General features: G+C 41.9%; 1 protein-coding gene across 4 annotated transcripts in view; it reads right to left on the bottom strand.

Annotated features, from left to right (window-relative positions):
• Positions 1–2,159: 2,159 nt before the first annotated feature.
• pak4 (p21 protein (Cdc42/Rac)-activated kinase 4) overlaps positions 2,160–18,323 on the bottom strand; it is a 36,274-nt gene continuing 20,110 nt past the window's right edge. For 3 of the 4 annotated variants that reach the window (XM_032512058.1, XM_032512057.1, XM_032512060.1), the window contains exons 3-11: positions 17,811–18,013; positions 17,367–17,571; positions 16,751–16,969; positions 15,490–15,948; positions 13,831–13,964; positions 13,157–13,283; positions 8,790–8,915; positions 8,558–8,692; positions 2,160–7,669 (exon numbers count right to left, since the gene is read on the bottom strand). In XM_032512058.1, coding sequence (XP_032367949.1) covers positions 7,514–7,669; positions 8,558–8,692; positions 8,790–8,915; positions 13,157–13,283; positions 13,831–13,964; positions 15,490–15,948; positions 16,751–16,969; positions 17,367–17,571; positions 17,811–18,013 — 1,764 coding nt within the window. In that variant the 3' untranslated portion in view covers positions 2,160–7,513. The remainder of the gene's footprint in view (positions 7,670–8,557; positions 8,693–8,789; positions 8,916–13,156; positions 13,284–13,830; positions 13,965–15,489; positions 15,949–16,750; positions 16,970–17,366; positions 17,572–17,810; positions 18,014–18,323) is intronic. The other variant, XR_004331439.1, reaches the window with a different exon arrangement.

Raw genomic sequence — 18,323 nt, forward strand, 5'->3', positions numbered from 1 at the left:
CACACACACACACACACACACACACACAGACACACAGACGGACCACAAACACAGCTGTCCTGTGGTGTGTGCATGTTGTCATTGTGTGGAGGGGCCCACCCAGACCCACGCTGTTTACAATAAACGGTTCAGAGCTGCTGAGCACCACCGACACAACGGAAGTGCTAAAAATACAAATGCTCCGAGTGCTTCAGTGATACAGCAGAGAAAAGAGCTTTTTCAGGGTTTCCCCTGCTGGTTGATCTGCAGCAGCTCTCTGGCAGCAGCGTGCGGCAGCTTTATCAGCGCTGGAATCAGTCGATGACTTTAGATTTAGACCTCAACACCCGACACTGTGGAGCTAAATCCATCAAAACATGAACATTGGTGCATCATTCAAAATCAATAGTTAAGAAGCAACTGATGGTGTGTTTGAGGGCTAACGATTGTTTTCTTTGTTCATTAATCAGTCTATTATTTTTCTCAATTAATGGATTAGTTATTTGGTCTATAAAATATCACAACATGGTGAAAAAGTGTTTCCCAAAGCCCAAGACGACGTCTTCCAATGTCTTGCTTTGTCCACAGCTCAAAGAAATTCAGTTTACTGTCACAGAGGAGTAAAGAAACTGGAAAATATTCACATCAAACAAGCTGCAATCAGAGAATTATGACCTTTTTTTCACAAAAATGACTCAAACTAATTATCAAAATAGTTGAGGATTCATTTATTTGTTGAGTAATCGATTGCAGATCTAGTTTTTATTTTTACATTTCTAGGCCTGTTGCTGTTGTTAATAACAGTGTATGCAAAACAACACCACCAGGCACCGTTATTGACTCTGATCACAACATTTCAATATCATAGTGCATGCAACACAAATCATAATCATTCGAAGTTATTCAGGCTTATTGTTTAAACACATGGATTCATGTTGCTAAACATCTTGCTTTAAAATTGTGAGTTTAAGTCCTCGCAAAGAGCCTTGCAGGATGTTCTGAACACAGTTTTCAGTGCAGGATGCCGATGAGGACAGTGCTGAATGCTTTTTAAACAAGTGTCAAGTTTGTTCACAAAGCTCTATGCAGCGACAGAGTTACACGGAAAATCTGTATTTTTAAAGGAAGACGTGGGTTTGTAGATGGAAATGATATTTAACAGTAGCTCAGTCCGAAGGGAGTTGGGTTGGGAACCTGGAGGGTCACTGGTTCAAGTCCCCGTATGGACCAAAAAGTACGGAGTGTGGATTGGTGGCTGGAGAGATGCCACTTCACCTCCTGGGCACTGACAGGTGCTCTTGAGCAAGGCACCGTACCCCCCCACCCCACTCTGACATCTCTCCATTAGTGCATGTACAGGTCGTGTGTGTGAACTAACAACGTATGTACACAGAGTGTAAATTGTAATTTCCCCACTGGGGATTAATTAACAAATTAAAAACACCATGTAACATTTGGCTTGGTGTTAAAAGAATACAAGGCAGCAGAAAAATATTTGTCAATATGATGTTTAAGATTTGATTTGTGACCTGAAACATCAGCAGAATTTGTGGTTTGTCCTTCACAATCTAAGAGGAAACAGCTGCTTTGTATTTCGCAACGACATCCAGCAATCACAAAGAGAGAATAACATCAGTCAGATACAACATGCTAAATGTCATGCTACATGGTTTCATGTTGACATCCAACAGATGCCAACTGTCTGCAAATCAGCATTAGTGTTAAATTCTGAGCGTGAGTGCAGCTCAGACAGAGGCCGAGATGTCCCAAAAGGCCACCGTACGGAGAAAAAACTCTTGATCTACGGCAGAACCTTTACTTTTTGTCGTATTCCTGCCTCCGCTTGAGAAGCTAAGCTATGAAACGCTCCTGGTCGTATTAGAGGGCAGGAAGAAACGACCTACTGTACGTCACCTTATGGTTTGGAGTACTTTTTATTCCTCTGGCATCAGCTTTAGGTTTAACCCATTTTAAACCATCCTACAATGTTTGTTTTTTTTAGTGTGCGATGAGCATTAGCGCTGGAATTAACTGCTTTTGGAGATTTTTCTCGCCTGTTAATGTGTGACCACACTTCTTATTCAAGAACAAAAACATCATCTCTACACCTCTTCAGTCTGCTGGAGAGCAACAGTAACGTTAGCAAAACACACAAGTAGAACAGAAAACAGACACCATGATTGACTTTTACAAAATCTGTATTTGCAAAAACAAAACAAAAGTTGCAAAGTGAAGTCTATGTTTTTTGTTTTTTTTTACAATACCAGTGAAATTTACAACAAAACAAGATGGTGCAGGAATGGTTGTTGGGACCCGATGTTTGACAAAACAAAAACAAAATCCATTTTTAGAGGAAAAGAAGCCAGTCAATGATAATGATGACAGGTTTTTCCCACGTTTTATAGCACAGGCCGGTTGGTTAGTGGTGGTCAATGAGCCTCCGTAACCACGGGATCTTAGTGGAAACCAGATACAAGCCCTGCGGGACTCCTCACGTAAACAGACAATCCCCAAAAATGTCTGCCACGATGCCGCAAAGCAAGGCACTAAACCCTGAACAGCCACACTCGAGCTGCTCATTGGCAAATTATAATTAGTTTTCAGCAGAAAGGTTTTCAGAACAGTCAACTTTTTAACACATCCGCCAAAAAGACCCAAACAAACCCGACTTTCCTTCAGATTTGTGATATGAGAAGCGTCATGGAAGTCTGCATTCTCCATCTCTCACTCTCGTAGTGTTGATTCAGAACCATAACAATCGGTCAAGTAGTGATTGTAAGATGACGTTAAGACAAGAACTCATCAATGGACACACAGGCACACACATCCGGTCCATATAAATATAGTTGCAGTCCACCAGATAACCAATCACTCCACTAGTTAACAGATTTGGGTTTTTCACATTGATAATAAGGTCTGTAATACCAGAGAGAGTGATGGTTCACACCTGGACTACGGCAGGTAGGACAAAGGTCAATAGGGTCACTATAAGGAAACTAAATCTGAGAATAAAGTAAAAATATTGGAAGACAAAAGTTGCAATATTTGGGGAATAAAGTAAAAATAATTGAGAAATCGAGAAAGGTTGTCTCAGCTTTATGTGTCAAATGAGTGAAGTTGCAGGTTTCACCAATAAGCAGCTTATTATCATAAAGATTTAGAGATAATGTTATGACTCAAACAACTGGATTTGTATTAAAGCTGCAGCTGGAGCACAGCGAGGTCCAAACACACGCAAAATTAATCTTATCCAAGCAAAACTAAATGTTGGTCTTGCAGCAACCTACTTTATTTTGTTTATATCATTTTTCTTTTTAGAAAGTTAATTCTCAAAATAAAAAAATAAAAAAAGGTATAATATTTTAGGATTTTCCTAAAAAAAAAAAACCTACATTGATTAATAAAGTAATCCTGCTTTAGCTCCATCAACGCTCCACTTCTTTGCCCCTTTTTGGATTAGCCAAGGTCAGGCGCTGCCAAGATGGCGACGGCCGAAGCCACCAGGACGACTTTGAGCTTCATTTTGTCTCTTTAGTAACCTATGGGTGACATCACGGAGACGAGGTCTTCCGCTGTGAAACAACCAGAAAATAATGTGTTTTATTCCTCTGATTTACTGCAATGTTCTGCACTCCCTCTCTCCCATTCACTCTCTTGCTCACTCGACCACTGCTGCACTCTCTCTCTCTGGCTCTGACCTGGGGACGAGGTGATATTACACCTTTAAGATTACGGTTATTCATACAGTTATTCAACAGGAGTATTGGGGTCACTGTTTTGGGGAAAAAAAATAAAAATCACAATATCAGCCGGTCATTTTGACCATTTCACCGGCCGCCTTCGTGCACCAGCTAACAAACCAGATGCAATTTACCAGTCATAATGTTTATAATTATTCAAAACATAGTAAGTGATGAATCAATATGTGCCAACAGATTCTTGTAATTGGAGATTTTGACTGTGAAGAGAAACAGAAAAATTCAAAGTGTCTTGTCTTAAAATATCACAGCCCAAACCGAATTAGCTCGCCTACACCTGATTGTCATTCAGCTCAGCCGCCATGTCTCCGCTGATTATTAACATGAAACATCACAACACGTTTCGTAATCTGAGAGTCATTATCAGTCCGTCCCTTACTCAGACAAAAACAGAAACCTCAGCTGACAACGTACCGGCTGGTAAGCAGCCGAGGAGACAAAGGACAAAGACGCCTACCAGATATTTCTTCTGAGTGAAGGTCTCTGAAGAAAACAAATTGGCAAGTTCATGGTTAACCAACTTCCGCCTGCAGTGTCTCAAACCTGCTCCATCCCAGCACATGGACATTAGGAAGAAGAAACTACATTTTCTGTGCTGGTTCTATAACAGCAGGAGGGCATTAAGAGGAGTCCAGACCACGACTACAACTTGAAGTTAGAGACAACGATGCCTGGAACGAAGCATTTTCACTGGAGGAGACTGCTGCTTTTATGCACTCTTCCAAGAGTGTAGCTACACAACATGAACATGAATACACAGCAATAGTCACTTTAAATCACAGGTCACATCATTCTCTTTAAACTGTAGCTAGCTGTTCTTTGCAGGAACTATTAACAGTGTTAGAAAATAAACTCTATTAGCTTGAAATTAGCGTTAAAAAGCCTTCATCCTACTCTTCGAACAAGGCCTCACAGTTGTTGGGTTTGCAGATAAAGAACCAGCAAAATGTTCAATAAATCAGCAGGAGGACAGTGCATCTGCAGTATAATATACAGCTGCAGTATAGTATGTATATATGCATGTAGAAAGGTTCATGACAATCAGCGAGTGTGCTACGCCACCCAACCCTCCCTTTGTTTACATGCAGTCTTGACTTTTGTGTGTGAGTGTGTGTGTGTGTGGGGGGGAGGGGGGAAGCGACAGAAGACAGCATCTAAAAGTTTGCTTTAATTTTCAAGGAGCACCAGATTAGCAGGAATCATTCAAGAAAACACGTCGTAGAAAACTTGACTGACGAGCGCTGAGCTGGAAGAGAAGGAATGGAAACGGCAGTCCTGGCCGAGAGAGGGGACGTGTCCGCAGGCTGTTTTATGTGCATCTCTGTGTCTCATTACCTTGAGAAGGATGGATTATAACAGGGCCTTATCACAAATGTCATCTTCTGTGTAAATGACTGTTCATTGCTACAAAGTACAGTGTGAAACTCCAGATGTCTGCTGATAAAGACTCCTGCTTCAGGGCCAAAGTGGGCGTATAATAACCAGACCTGAACTGGAATTAATTCTCTACGGTTTCATTCAGCCGGCTGTGGCGGCCTCGGGGCATTTGAAAGTGAATTTAATTTGCAGTGGCTGATTTCAATGTCCTAATGTGAAAAAAAAACAAGTTGCGTGAGTTATTAAGTTGAGCGTGAGAGCTGTTTTCAGTCCATTTAGAGAACTTGTGTCTGACAACCAACAGAATGCTGCTGTTGTTAAACATCACGACGAAATTAACAAAGGCCTGATGCCAAATCTTAAGAGTCTGATTGTAGGGAAAACAGTTCCCTCTCAGTGCTGCCCAGAACGTAACAACACATGTCGGATAACTACTTTAGCTCGTGTGTGTGTGTGTGTGTGTGTGTGTGTGTGTGTACGTGCATTATCAGCAGTTGTTACTCACTAGTGTACAGAGTGGATTTTCATGAAAGTGTTTCCTGCCTTCAAGGTACTTCTGTTATCTTTCTGTCATCTGCTCTCTGGTCCACTTTCACTGAGCACACATACACACCGACTACAATGCAAACTCTCAAATAACAGCGTATCTTCAGACACACATTAAGAGCTGGAAGAGCTCTATTAATGGGAGGCGTAAATCTAAACAAAGACGCTTTCCTTGCCGATTTGTAACACTCTGTGTAGTGCAGTGTAGTGTTTTCCTTTATCGTTTCAAAATAAAGCACTCGCACTACGAGGAGCAGTCAAGAGTTATCTGCCTGATGCATTGACTAGGAAATCAAACATTAATCGATTCAATGGTAGAACACGATGCAGCACAACGTTTACTGCAAACAGCAGCAGGTGTGTGTTTGTTGGAAAGCGATGAGGATGATGACGTGCAACACGGAATAAAAACAACCCGCTAATTGCCTTTTCTACCAAAGAACAACCATTAGTTTGTGAAGGGAGTTAGTAAAATAAAGTTAAAAAAAACAGAGGATGTGGAAAAGTCTACTCTTTTAAAAACGCTACGGTAAAATAATAAAAAATTTAAAATATGCTAAAACATGGGTATGATATTTATGTTTTGTCGAGATTTTATACTTATTTAGGTACCCAAGATGTATTGTTATCTTTTCATGTTTCTGCAAAACCTCTCCTGCTTGTCAGATTGACATCTTGACCACAAGAGTTTATGGTCAACAAGTCCAATCGGGTCTAGTTTAAAACAAAACCAAAGTAATATGTCTAGTGTCTAGGACCTGCGTGCTGGAATCCACCGGGAGTGCAGCTTCTATCTCTCGTTGACAGTGCTTCAAAAATCATCACATCTTTCTCTAAAATAAACCAGAAAACACATCATCATAATAATTATAATAGAACAATTACAAAATAGAGATAGCAAAACATCAAACTGATATATATCTCTCTATGTTCATTGTACTTAGACAGGAAAATAAGGAGGAAATAAGAGAAAATTCATTAGTTAAAAAGACCAAAACTCCAGTGTTTACCTTTTGACTTAGTGTGTGTTTGCTTGTGTACAGGAAGCTAGTATTTATGTGGCTACAAAATAAAGTCTGTCCGACTCATTTCTGAGTCAAAAGATTTCCTCCCTCAGTAGTAAGTTCTGGCTGTGATGAGGATAGCGTCCGAGTCTTGGATCTGTCCGCGGGACAAGTCTTTGTAGTGAGAAAATTCGGCTTCCAGACCGTCAAAGAGCGGGATTAAAAGGTCGCTCTGCCACTCTCAGCCAATGGGCTCACGGCTCCTTCAAAAGCATCCATTTGGTGTGCAAACCCCCCCCCCCTTCACACTTGAATTCCAGTTGAGGTCCAAATGGAAATATAAAAACAGCAACAATCTTTCCAGGAATTCAATTAAAACTAAATGTTCATATGAAATTGGCTAAAATCACTCGACAGGGCAAGTTGGGTTCTCTGCTTTCACACATGTCACCATATGTTTACACACACACACACACACACACACACACACACACACACACACACACACACACACACACACACACACGACACACACGCACAAAGCACACACGCACACACGCACACACGCACACACGCACACACGCACACACACAACCTTATTGCCTCTTATAAAGGGAGAACACTCCCTAGAGTTCAGTGATTCACATAAGAGAAAATAAAAGAATACTCCTGCACACCCGGTTCGCACTTTGCAGCTCACAGCTCTTTCTTTGAGTTTCGCCCGAAGCACACACCTCTCATCTATGACCTCTGACCTCTTTGGGCCGCCTCTCTGTGTGCAGGAGTATTCTGTTCCATCTGAACCTGCACACGTAGCCCTCCGGTCTGGAGATCTTATTGTTAAATGTCTCATCTCATTCTGTTCTGCCTCATCAGGGGGACGATGCAGGACGGCGGACCCGCCTTCGTTAGGAAGGGGTGTTTAAGAAGCTCGTTGGCCGAGGCCCTCTGAGCCGGGTCTCGCACCAACATCCTGTCCAGGAAGCCTTTGAGCAGGGGGGAGACCTAGGAGAGGGCGAGAAGTGAGAGAGAAAGCATCCAGTCAGGTCAGTCAGTCAGGAGTTAATGTACCATGCAGGTTTGTAAAGGAGTAATCAGTCATGTTTTTATGTGGTTTGTACCACATGTACACAATCAAGCAGATGGCTGGGTTGTACCAACCGGGTGATTGTGGATAACAGTTTCACATGAGCTCCACATGACTGAGATTGCTGTAAAACCTGATTTCCGTAAATTTCTTTAATCAATAATCTGATTTCTCGACTACAGGGAATTATGACGGTGCAGACTCTAAATAATTTTCTTTTCTAGTCAGAGTATTTGGACTAAAGTAGAAAGGAACACACACTTTGTATGGATGTGTTATATAATATGAACGTTAGTGTTAGTTCTAGCCTGGCTTTAGACTGAACCACTGCTTTATTTAGCAATCACAGTGCCTTTGCAAATTTAATGTTATCAGTAGTCAAGAGGGTGGCAGTAGTGTTTGGATCTGTGCCAGGGCGGAGATAAACTCCATCATTGTTGTCAACTATAACTATATTAATTTACAACTATTTTGATAATTGATTAATCAGTTTGAGTGATTTGTTATGAAAAAAAAAAGTCAAATTCTCTGACTCCAGCTTCTTAAATGTTAATAGTTTCTAGTGTCTTCTCTCCTCTGTGACACTGTTAACCTTTGAGTTGTGGGCAAAACAAGACATTAGAGGGTGTCATCTTGGGCTTTGGGAAAACACTGATTGACTTTTTTTTAAAACTCTTTTCTAACATTTTATAGACCAAACAACTGAATGATGAAAATAATCGCTAGTAGTCCTAAACATAACTGACATCTGCTAATGGTGCATCACACAAACTGCCCGGTAAAGCTTGAGGTTTTTTTCTCTGTACCTTGTGCAGGTTTTTCAGTTTGGGAGGCAGGTTGTCTCGGATCATTTTCATGGCTTTGAGAGGCGGCTCGTTGAAGTACGGTGGCTCCCCGTCAACCATCTCTATTACCATGATACCCAGAGACCAGATGTCCACCTGGACACAGAGACAGTCAAGAACAAGAAGGGATGTGCCTGTTTAGATGTTTAAAGAACAAATGACAGTTAAATCCTGAGGGAAGTGTGAGTGTTACCTCTGGTCCATAAGGCAGTCTGGATATGAGCTCCGGTGCCATCCAGTACGGTGTTCCCACCAGAGACTTCCTTCTTTGAACTTCCTTAGACACCTGGGCACAGAAACCAAAGTCTGACAGCTTCACCTGGAGACAGAAAGAGATAGATGGAAACAGACATACATGAATGACAAGATTATATTTCACACAAAGTAAAAAACATAGTGACAAAGAGTTTTTAACATTATGTTTGTGTTTGCAAGGATAGAGAAATGCAATAACTCTCTGCATCTACTTTATTTGTGAAGCAGTCAGAAGCTGTTCCTGATACTGTTACGCGAATAAAAACAAAGTCATGTACATTTTACAAAGCCTGATATCACAAATCACAGATTTGCGTCAAGGAGCTTAACAATCAGTACAGGATACAACACGCTTTGCCTTAAGACCCTCAATTCAGATTTAAAAAAAAATCCCTTCAAAACTCTTTTACAGGGAAAAATGTTAGAAACCTCAAGAAGAGAGATCCCTCTCCCAGGGCGTACAGACAAAAATTAGATGTCATGTGTACCGAATAACCAACATAGTATAATTGCAGTATAGAGAGATGAAGTAAAGTAAATTAAAACATTTTAAAAAGCAGCAGCCCAAAAAAGTAGTATCCAAATTGGGGATCTGAGGCTTATACTTCAATATTGGAATAATCCAGTCCATTAAAAATGTGTGATTCCTGACAGTCCTCCATGCTAAGTTTGTGCACGGCTGGGTATCTAGACGGAGAAGCAGCCTTTGATGTTGCCCACAGGGTCGGCTGCCAGCCTCAGATGGCTTGGAGAGAGAAATGAAACAAACTTTCTATGAGAACCGGCGCACACATGCGTATAAACAATTACATAAACATGTAACATGATGGCGACCACTGGACCGAGCTTCGCAGACAACAGCAAAAGCTGCGACCAGCACACAGGTGCATTCAAATAAAAGAAACACACCCTTCGGATGAGAAACACTTCAGGCCTGATCGAGTCTGCTTCCCCTGCCAGGCCAAAGCGAAAGCAGCTTCTCAAACCCAACCCAGCGCTAAAACCCCAGCAGGAAGCTTTCTGTTTGAACGTGTGACCACTGATATAATTAAAACGAATTAACACAATCTTAACAAACCTTTTTTTGTTGTATGAACACATAGGAACATACAGAAACACTGTGAGCTGCAGTATAAAGTGTTTTAGGAATTTGAACCCTTTGTTGCACACAGATAATTCTTTTAATTCAATATTATTAACATCTTTAAAGCCTGTGCATAATGACTATCATTAGACTGATGCTGTGTCTGCAATAGGGGTGTTGAAATTAACCATTGCATTGATGCATCGTGATGGACGATTCCGCATCGATGCAGTGACAGACAATCGATTACTGCCTAATGGTGTTGCTTGGTGATTTTCCAGTCGCTGCTTTTTTGCCTTTTGTCTGTTGAGTTCAAACTCTGCTATATTCAGTCGTTTTTAGAGCAGATACAATAAAAAGGGGAGTTCAAATATACGTGACTGCTTGAATTTGTTGCGGAGGTGGTGCATAGTGATGCATTGGGATTCAAACCCCTAGTTTGCAACTGAAATTACTTATTTTGATTGGAAAGTCAACGAGTGGACACACCTTTGATGCAAAAATAAAAATAAAACAAACCTTCCCTTATAGTGATAAAGATCATTATATCTACCAAGATGGTCAGATTTAATCATTTCTGTCCGTGCAGCTCCACTGATATCCCTTTATCGTAGAGCGGAATGACACTGTCATCTGAGAAACTCCTAGCAGAAGTATGAGCGATATGAATCAGACCCTGCAGGTGCTTTTTATCTGCCTCACAGAGCAGACCATGCAGAATAAGCACTTCTGTCAATATGTCAATTGTCAGTGGCTGGCCATGCATAGCGCTTCAGACCGCAGCTCATAAAGACATCCAACAAACACTTGTCAGCTGTCAAAGATGCTGTGGCTGATATGTTAGCTCACCTTAGCATCCCGTGTGACTTAGCACATACAAGATATGTTGCAAGGGTTTTTCCTCGGTTGTTCGAGCGCTTAGGTGCAAATGACTTCATACGCTCATCTGCATTTTGCCTAAGCAAAAAATGCTTAGGCAATGTGCTTAAGCCGTATAATGGCTAAGTGTTTGTGCAAGAGACGCAGCAAAAAAACTGCATCAAGCTGCAGGGCTATTTAGTTAATATAAAAATAAGGAAATTAAACAAGGGATGTGGCAGAAAAAGGGATCCTCTGAGCACACACACACACACACACACACACACACACACACACACACACACACACACACACAGCTGTTTCCAGTTATTACGGCTGATTAGACCTCTGCTCATGTTGAATGGGGACCAGAGCGTATGCTGCATTCCTGCCACGCCCAATAACAGGGACCGCCCCCACGATTACGTTGTTTTTCCGAATGCCAGCGTTCACATGGTCGGGATGCGTGTTCTTCTTTTCTGTTATATTGGCGTTTGGCATGACAACTTGATGCATTACTGCCATCATTTGTTGGGCATAGCCTAGAGCGTCGGGTGTGTGAAAACATGGAGGCCACAATAAAAGAACACCCCAAAACTCTTCAATTACAAATTACTTTCCTCACTACAATTTGCACAAGAGCTCAAAACATAGGCCTACTTGACTTGGTTTACTGGTTACTGACAATAGCACACAACTTTTACAACTAATTTAAGTTACTCTGTTGAAACCAATGGACGACTACAAGCTAAATCGATACAACGTTGTGGACGTTGGCTAAATATGCCATGCGTGAACTTTCTATATTTAGGGAAATTCTAACCATTCAACATATTTGAACGATCGGCGGCCATGTTTCTGTACGTCAGCTGTCAACAACGCGTCACCAACTGGGAAACTCTGTTCTAGCCCCAGTTTCCCACCTCTGATTCCCACATGAAGTGACGTGAAAGATGACATTTTCACTGGGAAAAATTATTTTCCAATGCCCGGTCAGCAGGGAACTTATTAGGTCACAAATTCTTTCTACCAATAGGAAGGATGAAGCTGTCATTTGTCCTGCCCTGTCTGCTCTGAGCGCATTCACCATCCCTCACTCTCTCATGTTGCCTACACACTAAGCACCCAGCTATTCCTCAAAGGAGCTTCCCCTGTCTTGTAACCCAAGGAGAACCTGCCAGAGCTTCCTGTATTTGGCCCAAAAGTAAGAACCATCCAAAAAAAAACCTTTCACACTAGAAACGAAACGGACCACGGTTCAGTTTGGTCCGGACCAAGACTACCGCTTTTGATTGGACCAAAATGTGGTCTTTTGATCCGGGCCGTGGTCCGAGGCACCTTTCATACCTGCAATTTTGGTTTGAATCCAAGTTAAAAATCCAAAAGGCCGAACCAAATGAGGTGGGTGTGAAAACGCCCTAAGTCACAAGCTACATCAAAGCACTCACAGCATTTAGCAGAAAGCTTGCCTCAACTTATCACCCACTTATGTGTGTGTGTGTGTGTGTGTGTGTGTGTGTGTGTGTGTGTGTGTGTGTGTGTGTGTGTGTGTGTGTGTGTGTGTGTGTGTGTGTGTTGACTATGACTCAAGCCAAGTTCCCTTTTTCTCTAGTCTCGCTGTGCAACCATGTTGGTTTCATTTACTGTAACAAGGAAAAATGTGTTTATCAACAAAGATAGAATGTGATTTGCATGAGTCTCAGATCTACAGTAGTGTTTGATAGAGAGGCATTAAGTTGATCATAATGTGTACTTTTATTCTTGTGACACTGGGTGACATTCTGTCAGTGGGTGCTGTGCTGAGTTTGTGCATCCGGTAAGACGCATGCATACCATAAGCCTTTCTCACAACAGACATGTCATGAAAGGAAATAGCTGGTGTAGCTAATACCATTAATGAGCAGTGCATAATAATGATGGCCTACTGGATCATTTAGGTGAAACAGGTCCACAACTAATGTTACTAATAATGTAACTAATGATAGTGACACCTGTGCTTGTCCTGCAACGACTCTTCAAGATGTCTGCCAAGAGAAAATGCCTTTATGCTGGTAAAGTGCTGCCTCAGCCACAGTGCTGTGGTTTGACATTTTAAAACAGATGTGTGCTTCTACTAATTTGTGAAAGTGAACTACATTATTCACTTTATTTCTCTGAAACCACATACTGAACACTCGTCTCTTGTGACTGGTCAGCCCACAAGCAAATTTTCTTCTGACATTTGAAAATGTAATGCTTTTTGACAGCTTTAATGTTTTGTAGTTGTTTTTTTTTAAATTGCCCTTCCTGCCTATAAAGCACTAAGATGTTATTTTTTCCGGTGTTGTGTTGAGAAAAAGCAATGTGTGGTTTGTGGTACGTACGCGGCCATCGTGAGTGAGAAGGATGGAGTCACTCTTGATGTCTCTGTGGATCACGCCCTGTGTGTGGAGGACAGACAACGCCTTCAGGACAGACAGACACACTGTGGCGATCTGCTCCTCGTTCATCCTGCAGAGGAAAGAAGACGCCGGAGAGATTTAGACTTTTCACCACTTCTGGTTTTGCGGTTGTATTAGTACTTCTTTTTTCTGTTTAAAGCTTTGTGTCTATGTTTCATAAAGATAGTCATACAAAAATGTTGCAAGAATCTGAAAAACTGTCACATAAATTAACAAAAAAAGAGAAGTGAAATGACCCAGGCCATGGTGGTATGGCTCTCTATGCACATTAGGTAACACTGCCCCCTTGTGGGAAGAAAATGAGTTTTGGTGGGGGAGGGTTTAATAATGGAAATCTAAATGAAAGTCAGTAATAATAAAAAAGGACTCTAGACATTAAAACACTTAAATCACATGGAAGTAAATTGATTTCATGGAATACAAGGTCATATACTAGAGCTACAACTAACTATTATTTTTCATTGTCCATTAATCTAGTTGGTTTTGTTCTTAATTAATCGATTAGTTGTTTGATCTAAAAATGTCAGAAAATTGTGAAAAATGTGGATCAATGTTTCCCAAAGCCCAAGATGACATAAAATCTTTTTTTATCACACCTGGTGTGTGTCACAATGTCAGTGAGAGCTCCTCCCTCCAGGAACTCCATGACGACCCAGAGCTCGTCCCCCACCAAGTAGCTGTTGTACATCTCCACCACGTTCTCATGGTGATAGTCCCGCATGATCACAACCTGCAGTTATCATGGAAACAAGAGGACACAGACGGTATAATTACTTGACTCACTGGACTCAAAAGAACGGCAGTTATAGAGACTATCATGTGTCTGTAGAGTCAATGCTGCTATCCATCAACAACCATTAACGCAGTCGGACACACGGTCCTGCCTCATTACTCATAAGCCGCTTCTAGTGTCTGAACTGTAAAGTGACAATTAGCAACTAATGTGAGTCTGGAAGGAAGCTCTGTGCTTTACCACCTACAAAAAAGTCAAACCTTTCATTTATACTAACAGCAGTTTGGACTCGTTCTATGAGAAGTGTTTATTATAATGAGTGTGATACCTTGTTTTGTTGCTTGTGTCTCTATATGTGAAATTTATATTTGCAAAATTTGCTATTGTCAGGAAAGTGTGAAATGTACTTTTAGACTTGTGAATGTTACAAATTAATATGTACACATGAGAAAGACAGCAATTGTTCTCTTCTGGTTTAAAAAGGCACTAAGTCAGAAAAATAGGTCTTCTGGTTAGACAATGTATCACAGTAAACACTCAGTGTCCACTTTATTAGGTTCACCTCAACATTATAATGCAATCCAATGCAATCCAAAGCCTAATTTTATAATGCCTATAATGTGCAGTTTTTGTTTAGGCATGTTTGGTGTTGTACTGGAGTGCATTATATTAAGATGTTTCTAATATTCTAGTACAACAACACTGACCTAAATAATAATTTAAACATTCAATAATTAGACATACACATGAACAAGACGTTCAATAAACTAAAACTAAAATTTATGTCAGAGCTGTTTGATTTGATTGTATTATGGTACCTGTCCACCTTAAAGTGTCATTTCCCTGCTTCCCATTTATTGTCTATGTAAGCAGCCATGCAATGCATGCTGGTAGCATCGCAGGAACTTTGGAGAAGCAGGGTGTTGAGTTGCCCGCTCCATATTTACATAAAGTCGAATGCAGGCTACTTTATGCAAACAGGAGTAGGCGGCTCGACTCAAAGCCTCTCCCTTGTTTTTGGGAAGAGAGGACCGTGAGATTGCAGCGTTTAGCAATTGTTAGTAGTGTGATTTTTAGCCGTTCCTCCCGTAGCTAATTTTAATCTGAGGAAGTGTGCCTGCCCATCGGACTTTTATGACTGTCAATATAGCCGGCATCTAACGTTAGCTACTCCGCTGTGCTGTGAAGTAATGTCTGGCTAAGAGAGACAAGCGTCTAGCAACATTGTTGTGGATGCTGCGATCTCATCCTGGCAACCTCCCTGAACTTCGTGTCTGGGGAGGAGGGGCTGCGGGGGAGACAAATCTCACCAGTATTTTAAATTTGTCCTGCAGTAACTATTTTAGACACTAGCTGTCAGTATTACATATTGCACCTTTTAATACATTTAACCAGGAAAATGTGGGTTAAAGCAAAATCTCTTTTACAAATGTTTTAGCACACAGAAAACATTATCACATTCAGTATGTTTGGACATTGAGCTGCTTTGAATCACAGCCTTTACTCAATCATGAACTCTTACCTCGTTGAAGAGGAGTTCTCTGCGCTGTTGTTTCCTCAAGTCCATCTTCTTCACCGCGACCAGTTTCCCAGTGGTCTTCACTGTGGCGATGCACACGATCCCCGTGGACCCCTCCCCTATCTTAATGTAGTGGTCCAGGTAGGTCCGTGGATCCCCAGGATCCACTACCATCTGAAGTGCCGCTCTGAACTGCTCATGGGAAACCCTCTGGGGTTCCCTTTGCGGTGAGCGGCCCTGGGTCGGTGCACCTGACACCGGGGGCCCAGAGGGCACAGGGGGTCGCGGGGCTGGAACGCCGGGGTGAGGAGTGTGTGGGTGCTGTGTGGCCTCAGGGGTCAGGCTGGGGTGGGAAGTGTGATGAGGGTGTGGGTGGCTTACAGGGGGCTTGGAGCTAGAGGAACTTCGGGTGGAGCCACTAGAGGGCCCGTTTTGAGGGGAGGATTCATGGTGTCGAACCGGCTGGAAGAAAGAGAAAGAGAAAGAGAGAGAGAGAAAGAGAGAGAGAGAGAGAGAGAGAGAGGAAACGGAACGTTTAATAAATCTAGAACAATCTCTTCAGGGTTGGAGCTGCAACAAGTTATGTATGTGTTAATAATTAACACCCTAAAAAAATATTATTTCCACATTTATATAGAAGGAAGGGGGCAATACGGAATAAATCCTCTATCACAGAATATGTCACTTTATTTCACTCAGCAAAATCCTTTGGGAAAGTGTTCATGGACCAAATTACCAGATAGAAAAGTTTTTGCCTAATCTACCAAACAAAAAGTATTTCATCATATTAACGCAGAAATTATCAAAATCCAATAATACCATAAAGCAGTCCTTCTCACTGAAAATTGTCTGGATCTGCCTAATAGAGGCCTAATATACAGAGATATTAAAGGGGTGTATCACTATAAATGGTGTGGGAAATTCTTTGATTTACTGAACATCAATAATACAAACAAAACAGAAATCCAAGCCTGGACGTTTTCATTACATGATTCTGTAAAGCACTTTGGCACAAAGCTCATCTATTTTTTAATAACTGCTCGACATTATGGTTACAGCTTTCAGAGGACAGAATAGGCTAAATCTGACCTGAAGAACAAGGAGCAAAGTGATAAGAGCTATCATCCACCAGCCACGGATTCAATTTGCACCGGTCTGCCTTTATCTCTCAGTCAATAGTTTCCCTTAGGGCAAGACAGCATCTCTCCTTCTGCCTGTCCTAGCAACAGCCTGTCTGTCTCTCCATTCATGCTGTTGTTCCTACCTGTCCTGTGGGACTGCGTCCTCCCTCGCTGTCCGTCCTTGGGTAGGTGTTAAACGGCCGTGTGTTCTGTTGGGCAGTCTTCATCACCCCCTCTGTTACTGGCAGGTTTGGGGTGCGGATGTTGGGCCCAGAGAGAGGCCTCTTGTCCCTGGGAGACTGAGGGCTGCCATCCCGCACAATGTAGCTGGACTTTGGCCTTTGGTCACTGGGTTGATCCACCTGAAGACAGGCAGGGTTTGGGTGAGAGATGGAGGGATTATTAGGAAGTATAAAAAGAAAAATGGATAGAAGAAGAGTGGCTAAAAATGAAAGGTAACAAGCAGACAACCGGCACAGGGTGGATCTTGTTGCAGTGTCAAATTGAAGCCAATCAATGAAACTCAAACATTTGTACAATGACCTAAAATGACTTCAAAACCATTTGCTGCAATTTTGTTAACTGCAAGGAGATATCAATGTGGTAAACATAAACAAGGCTACAACTTAATTCATTGGTCCATGAGCTAATGACTGCAGGAAAATGACTTGTGTGAACAGCAAGGTCCAAATAATAGATTTCATCATTAATAAATATGAAACTGAGAGACTGGGTTCGGGCTACATCTTCAGTTCCTACCTGGTCCCGGTCTCGAGGCTCTCTGTCTCTGTGAGGGGGAGGCCCGGAACCTGGTCTGTCCTTGTGGGCCCTGCTGGGCTCTTGGCCCCGGGGCTGTTGCTGGGGCCGACCCTGGACTCCCTCGTCCAACTGAGGAGGACGGTGCTCACGCTGACTCTGGCGGGGGTCCCCTCCACTGTGGTGGAAGTCTGGTCTGGGTCGGTCTCTGGGAAGCAGAGAGATGCAAAGATCAGTAAAGAGAACAGCTCATTGGCTTGTATTTACAACATCTCTGCTTTGTACCAGTGTCCATTACCAAATAATGATGCTACAACATCTGTGTAACATGCTGCTGCTGAAGTAACAAGCAGAGAGTAAATGCGTAACTATCAGCCGCTTTAAATCTTATTTGTGTTCAAATATCTGGGCTATTACGCCACCTGCAGCAGAAGTTTAACTGCTTACCTGTCTGAGAGCGAGTAGTGTCTGTGGTGAGGGTCTCCGTTCTCCTGTCCTCCTCCTCCTGAAGAGCTAGAGTCCTTGCGAGGCTGGATGGGAGGGCTGCCTCGTCGCAGGGAGTTGGAGCGAGTCACAGACATCGTGTCAAATTCATCCAACAGCCAGGTCAGAGAGCCATCCACTCCAAGCTTGCTGCCTCGTACAATTGTCTGGAGATAAACAAAAAGGTGAACTATAGTAGATACTGAACAAGACAAGAGGCCCACACATACAAAGCTTGTCATACAAATCAGCCGCTTTGCTAACAAAATCATTTATTCATTTAAAAGTGCTTGTAAAAGTGTGAATGTGCTTATAAATATTAATACGTTTTTTGTCTTGAGTCAATTATTAATAGTTATATTATCATTCAATTTCAACTTAGTTACTGAATCACATAGTCTAGCTACTCCAGCTAGGAAAAAAAGAAAGAATTCAGCTAGGAAGAAGAAGAAAGAAAGAAAGAAAGAAAGAAAGAAA

This window comes from Etheostoma spectabile, chromosome 3 (assembly GCF_008692095.1).
Source record: "Etheostoma spectabile isolate EspeVRDwgs_2016 chromosome 3, UIUC_Espe_1.0, whole genome shotgun sequence".
Taxonomy (NCBI): domain Eukaryota; kingdom Metazoa; phylum Chordata; class Actinopteri; order Perciformes; family Percidae; genus Etheostoma; species Etheostoma spectabile.